The sequence below is a fragment of the Cololabis saira genome, chromosome 8 (genome assembly GCF_033807715.1).
Source record: "Cololabis saira isolate AMF1-May2022 chromosome 8, fColSai1.1, whole genome shotgun sequence".
Classification (NCBI taxonomy): Eukaryota; Metazoa; Chordata; class Actinopteri; order Beloniformes; family Belonidae; genus Cololabis; species Cololabis saira.
The window spans coordinates 31,494,936-31,501,520 of NC_084594.1; the positions used below are offsets into that span (position 1 = coordinate 31,494,936).

A 6,585-nucleotide genomic window follows, 5' to 3' on the forward strand; every position below is an offset into this window, starting at 1 on the left:
TTAAAAACCGGAGGCTACCGTGGTGGTTTCCCTGCAGGAGCACCGTGGAGAGGTTAGGGAGAGACAGAGCCAGCTGCTGCCAGTGCCGGGCTCTGGGGCTCCGCATCACCACACCTGACACCCTCCTGCGGCGGAGAGTGCTCCAGAACTGACTGTTGTAAGAGCCGTTTTTAAAACTCAACACCACCGTCCAGCCTCTCCACAGAGACCAGTGGTCGATCAGTTTCATGAAATGCTTGCAAGATGCCCGGACGTTGAACTTGTCTGCCTCTGACAGAAAGCGGAAAACGTGCGTCCAGACCTCCGCCGGTATCTGTCGGGATGAGAGAGACGTCATCGGAGCTGCTTGGGTTTTAAAAAATAAAGCAAATAGCTAGACCCATCGATACCGTGGCCCTTTGGTTTAATTTAACCGCCTGAAAACCCGGAAAAAATATTTTTTGAATGCCATGTGTGTTCCTTGTGGTTTACAGGAAGTACGGCTGCCGCCAGTTTGATTGACAGCAGAACGGTCCTATAGGATCGGGGGTGAGTCGCACGTCAACGTCACCGCCATATTGGATGTGGCAAGACTGCGCTGTAAACTAATACAAGTAAATTGACTTATTTTCATAAAGCGCCTTTCTACAAAGGAATTTAGGTTTTACGTCTCATTTATTCATTCGCACACGCACTAATATACTTGGGAAACAGCTAGGCACCAAATATAATATATTTAATTTTCTCAGATGGCAAAAATAAGGACTTTATTGATCCCACATAGGAGAAAAGCAATATATATCCCCCCTCACAAAAATAAGGAAGATAGAGAAACATATTTTCTCATCAACAATACAAATTTAAAAATTTTCAAATAACAAAATAACATATTTGAACCATTTTTCAGACAATAAAATAAATGAAAAATAGTTCAAATATGTTATTTTGTTACTTGAACATTTTAAAATATGTTAATGTAAAATATGCTTTGTTGATGAGAAAATATGTTTCTCTATTTTTCTTATTTTTGTGATTTTTCTTTATTTTTTGTGAGCTGATATGACAAGAATTACTCCTATGTGGGATCAATAAAGTTCTTATTTTTGCCGTCTGAGAAAATTAAATATATTATATTTGGTGCCTAACTGTTTCCCAAGTATATTAGTGCGTGTGTGAATGAATAAATGAGACGTAAAACGTACATTTCTTTGTAGAAAGGCGCTTTATGAAAATAAGTCAATTTACTTGTATTAGTTTACAGCGCAGTCTTGCCACATCCAATATGGCGGCGACGTTGACGTATCGCAGCAGCGGGCAATGCGATGCGATGCGGCGTCTAGGTGCCGCCCACACTCTGCTGTGATTGGTTGGTTCTTCTCCATAAAGCCTCCCCGCGCAGATCCTCTTCCTCTTTCTTTCACGCGACCCTATCGTAAGGTGCGTCCGCGGCCTGGCTGCTTCAAAAGGCGCTTAAATGCTTTTATTGCCTAGAATCTTTGTCTTTTACCTCTTAGATTTATACGCTAAAAATAGACCATGTTTGATGAAATATAGTTCAATGCTGAAATCTGATGTGATTTGAGTAGTTAAGGCCTGTTGAGCCGCTGCCTCGCTGTGAATTAGCCTGCTAACATTAGCTGTGGACGGCATTTGGAGATTTTACAGTTATTTAACTCTAACTTTGTTCTAATTCTATCCCCAAAGTCATGCTTACATATGCCTCTTTCCCTGTAGGAACCACCTTGTCTTTAAACCGGCTTTAAGCGATCCTTGGAAGCACAGTCAAGATGCCCAGGGAAGACAGGGCCACGTGGAAGTCCAACTATTTTATGAAAATCATCGTAAGTGTTTTCACGTAGACACACGAACCATCACTACTTTAGAGAGAGCAGGATATCTGTGTATACACATGCAGCCCTAACTGTAAAGAACAGTTGATTGTTCCCACAGCCACAAAAATGCCAAACAAGCTGTGAAAAAAAATATAAAAGTGTTAATATACAGGACTGTCTCAGAAAATTGGAATATTGTGATAAAGTTCTTTATTTTCTTTAATGCAATTAAAAAAACAAATGTCATACATTCTGGATTAATTACAAATCAACTGAAATATTGCAAGCATTTTAATATTGCTGATTATGGTTTACAGTTTAAGATTCCCAGAATATTCTAATTTTTTGAGATGGGATATTTGAGTTTTCTTAAGCTGTAAGCTATGATCAGCAATAATAGACTTGCAATATTTCAGTTGATTTTTAATGAATCCAGAATGTATGACATTTTTGTAATTGCATTACAGGAAATCACAATATTCAAATTTTCTGACAGTCCTGTATGTGTTTAGATGAAAACATTACATTTACTGGACTTGATGTGCAGGATAAGTTACAATGCAGCTTGTGTAGTACTGTATTGTCGTTCCCCCTGCAAAAAGTAAACTGTTTCCTCGCTATCCTTGTTTGTCACTTGTCTATTGACTACCAAGGACGTAAGGTTTCAGACACTCAATAAATCTTAAACTCTTTTAAGAACGATGATGTGCTCGCATATAAACTTGGAATAAGTTTGACATTTCTTTTAATGATAGTTGTTTTGACGCAGATTGGTTTGTTTGTAGCAACTGCTGGATGACTACCCAAAATGCTTCATCGTGGGCGCCGACAACGTGGGCTCCAAGCAGATGCAGACCATCCGCCTGTCCCTGCGGGGCAAGGCCGTGGTGCTCATGGGCAAGAACACCATGATGCGCAAAGCCATCCGTGGACATCTGGAGAACAACCCAGCTCTGGAGAAGTGAGTCCTGCTACATGAGCTACTATTGAGAGAGCAGGATATCTACTGTGTATACACATGCAGCCCTAACTGTAAACAAGAACACAGTTGTGAAAAAATATATAAAAGTGTTTATATACAGGACTGTCTCAGAAAATTAGAATGTGATTTTCTGTAATGCAATTACAAAATGTCATACATTCTGGATTCATTACAAATTAACTGAAATATTGCAAGCCTTTTATTTTAATATTGCTGATCATGGCTTACAGCTTTCAGCTCTCAAAATTAGAATATTCTGGGAATCTTGATCTTAATCTGTAAGACATAATCAGCAATATTAAAATAAGGCTTGCAATATTTCAGTTTATTTGTAATGTATCCAGAATGTATGACTTTTTTTTTTTAATAGCATTACAGAAAATAAAGAACTTTATCACAATATTCTAATTTTCTGAGACAGTCCTGTAGATGAAAACATTACATTTACTGGACTTGATGTGCAGGATAAGTTACAATGCAGCTTGTGCAGTACTGTATTGTCGTTCCCCCTGCAAAAAGTAAACTGTTTCCTCGCTATCCTTGTTTGTCACTTGTCTATTGACTACCAGGGACGTAAGGTTTCAGACACTCAATAAATCTTAAGCTCGTGTAATAACGATGATGTGCTCGCATCTAACTGATATTGCTATTCATAGGCTCCTGCCCCACATCAAAGGAAATGTGGGCTTTGTCTTCACCAAGGAGGATCTGACTGAGGTCCGGGACTTGCTGTTGGCCAACAAGGTAAAGCCCGGTCATTAATATTTGATTTTGATTTATTTTTGTACATGGAAAAAAAAAAAAAAACTTCATGAGAATTTTAAGAAAAAAACAACAAAACAAGGAATTTGATCCTTTAAAACTTGCTAACTTGAATTACATGTGCCAAAAAAGGAGTAGGAAGAAGTGTAAACTTATTTAGTCCTACCCCCATTCACTGATCATTTAACCTGTATTTATAATTATTCACACACTGTACTCACACTGCTAAGTAACAGTATTGTTATTACTATTATATACTGTAATTATACTATAATATGAAAGTAGTACATTCGTCTGGTGTATAGAGAATTGTATGAAATCAATGCATGTATACGCATGCAGCCCCAATTAAAGCTGGAGACTTGATTAACTAGTCAACTGTAAATGAGAACAGTTTCCACAGCCACAAAAATGCCAAATAAGTTGTGAAAAAAATATACAATAGGTGTGTGTATACATACATACATACAGGCCATGTTTATATAGAAGAAAACATTACATTTACTGGACTTGATGTGCAGGATAAGTTACAATGCAGCTTGTGCAGTACTGTATTGTCGTTCCCCCTGCAAAAAGTAAACTGTTTCCTCGCTATCCTTGTTTGTCACTTGTCTATTGACTACCAAGGACGTAAGGTTTCAGACAATTACATCGAACAATCAGATTTGTGTTGACAATGTTTGAACACGACATAGTAAAAAGTTGTACCGTTTTTCTTCAGGTACCTGCAGCTGCCCGTGCTGGAGCCATCGCCCCTTGTGATGTGACTGTGCCAGCCCAGAACACTGGACTGGGTCCAGAGAAGACCTCTTTCTTCCAGGCTTTGGGTATCACCACCAAGATTTCCAGGGGAACCATTGAGATCTTGGTGAGTTTGTCCATTACAGTCGCAAGCTGTTCAGAGGGGATTTTTGTGCTTGAAACACAAATTGCATGTGTTTTTGTCTTTTAATGTAACAGCCATTCCTCTCCTTTAGAGTGATGTCGGTTTGATCAAGATTGGCGACAAAGTTGGTGCTAGCGAGGCTACACTGCTCAACATGCTGAACATCTCCCCCTTCTCCTTTGGACTCAACATCCAACAAGTGTATGACAACGGGAGTGTTTACAGTCCTGAGGTGCTTGACATCACAGAGGCTACCCTGCAAGTCAGATTCTTGGAGGTGAGGCAGTTTTACCTTTTTTAGATAACATATTTACAACTAAACTCAACATTTGCAGATTATGAGTTCACTTTTAATTAAAATATATAATTTTTTTAAACGTAGGGTGTGAGGAACATCGCCAGTGTCTGTCTGGAGATTGGCTATCCCACTCTGGCTTCCGTCCCCCACTCCCTCATCAATGGCTACAAGAGAGTCCTGGCTGTCGCCGTGGAGACGGAGTACTCCTTCCCTCTGGCAGAAAAGGTACAGTACACGTTGATACTATATTGCTTTAGTCTGATTTGCTGGTTTTTCTTTAGCTTGAAAGTGAATTAATGTGGTGTTGATGGAAGGGTAACATTGCATAATTTTCTTCACAGGTCAAAGCCTTCCTGGCCGATCCATCTGCCTTTGCTGCTGCTGCACCTGCAGCCGTTGCAGCGGTGACTGCTGCTGCACCTGCAGCTGCCAAGGAGGAGGCGAAGGAAGAGTCTGAGGAATCAGATGACGACATGGGCTTTGGACTGTTTGACTAAAACAGTGAATCCATGTTTGAATCAAACAAGACTATGATTCAATAAAATCTTTTGACATCCTATTAAGTCATTCTTGTGTTTAATGTCATGCTGGTTTGAAGTCCATTTATCCTAGGAGAGGAAAAGATGCAGTTAACTAGTTTGATCTTGACCATGACTAAAGTAATGTTTTTTTTTTTTTACATATAGTGCTTTTCACAGATGGAAATTACACAAGTTTATTGCAATAACTGATAAATAAACCTTTTAAAGACTAGCATAATGTATAAATCAAGTAAAATGACAACATTATTGGCATGGAGGGCATTTGGGGGCAGTAGAGGCAAAATCTCAGTCACCAAAGGTGAAGGTGGTGCATGATGCAAGTGTGCGTGAGGTGTGGCTGTGAAGAGATCTACACCCTTGCCATCCAAACTTTGCTGATATTGGTCTGTTATATGTAGTGCATGAAAATCGACGGTATAAATGACTATACTATACCTCTTGGAGGACTATCATTAATCTATCAGATTAATGGACGGCCAATCCTGGCTGACTTCAAAACAACCTGGGGGGAAGTTGTCCCTCGTCTTTTAACCCTCGCCCTTCTAGGACAGTCCAATAAAACACTTGAAATGTCACACGAGAGGGAGAACATTAAAGGATCTGTACTAGCGTAATTTAGTAAGTTTTTTTTTTTGTGTAATACCCAGTGTAGTTCTGCTAAATGTGGTCACTTGCCCTGTAAAAGGTTAAAATTGGGCATGTGTGCATTTGAGACTTCTTTTTCCCTTTTGGTTGCAACGGTTAAGTATACTTTTCAGTGTTTCTAATGGTAATTTCCTGGACTATGCCATTTCAAACTGGGAAATGCCCCCACAGTGTGGAACCTCTAATTTTGATATTTCATTTCTACTGTGCCTGGATCTAATATTTAATTAGTGTTTTTTTTTAATGGATGAAGGTAACATGTACACTGCACTTTTTTTTTTTTTTTTTTTTTATTGAGGATTTTTTTTTTATCCCCATGGAGGCAATTTGTTTTACTGTCTGTGTTTTTTGTCTTACTTCTTGCTTTAATTCATCTTTTTGAGGGTGGGCAAATAAGCTTTGCTTCAGCCGACACCTTTTTCGGTCTAGATGGTATTTGTATATTGGAACATTTTTTGTAATGTTTTCTTTGAACAGTGTATTCGTTTTCTTGTCTTTTTTTTTTTTTTTGTGACGTCATGACCGAACTAAACTAAAAAAACGAATGTGCTGTTTACTCCGTTTAAATATTTCAAATACTTGTGGTACTAGTTTGTAATATACCCGAGTGTGCTGCTCAAGATGATAATTATCACAATAAAGTATGCAAAGGGGCTTTT

General features: G+C 38.8%; 1 protein-coding gene across 2 annotated transcripts; it reads left to right on the forward strand.

Annotated features, from left to right (window-relative positions):
• The first annotated feature begins 1,374 nt into the window (after positions 1-1,374).
• Positions 1,375-5,298, forward strand: rplp0 (ribosomal protein, large, P0). Of its 2 annotated transcripts, XM_061727763.1 has the most exons (8): positions 1,375-1,416; positions 1,714-1,820; positions 2,597-2,772; positions 3,450-3,537; positions 4,277-4,423; positions 4,533-4,718; positions 4,824-4,964; positions 5,081-5,298. In XM_061727763.1, the coding sequence occupies exons 2-8, from the start codon at positions 1,767-1,769 to the stop codon at positions 5,234-5,236; spliced, it is 948 nt and encodes a 315-aa protein (XP_061583747.1). In that variant the 5' UTR covers positions 1,375-1,416; positions 1,714-1,766; the 3' UTR covers positions 5,237-5,298. The 2 variants fall into 2 exon arrangements, with proteins under 2 accessions (XP_061583747.1, XP_061583748.1); XM_061727764.1 differs by lacking the exon at positions 1,375-1,416 and having other exon boundaries at positions 2,581-2,772.
• Positions 5,299-6,585: the final 1,287 nt, after the last annotated feature.

Coding starts and splice junctions, on each gene's coding strand:
- rplp0 (XM_061727763.1), top strand. CDS start 1,767: ATGCCCAGGGAAGACAGGGCCACGTGGAAGTCCAACTATTTTATGAAA. Junction 4,424..4,532: donor GGGGAACCATTGAGATCTTG/GTGAGTTTGTCC, acceptor CCTCTCCTTTAG/AGTGATGTCGGTTTGATCAA. Junction 4,719..4,823: donor TGCAAGTCAGATTCTTGGAG/GTGAGGCAGTTT, acceptor TTTTAAACGTAG/GGTGTGAGGAACATCGCCAG.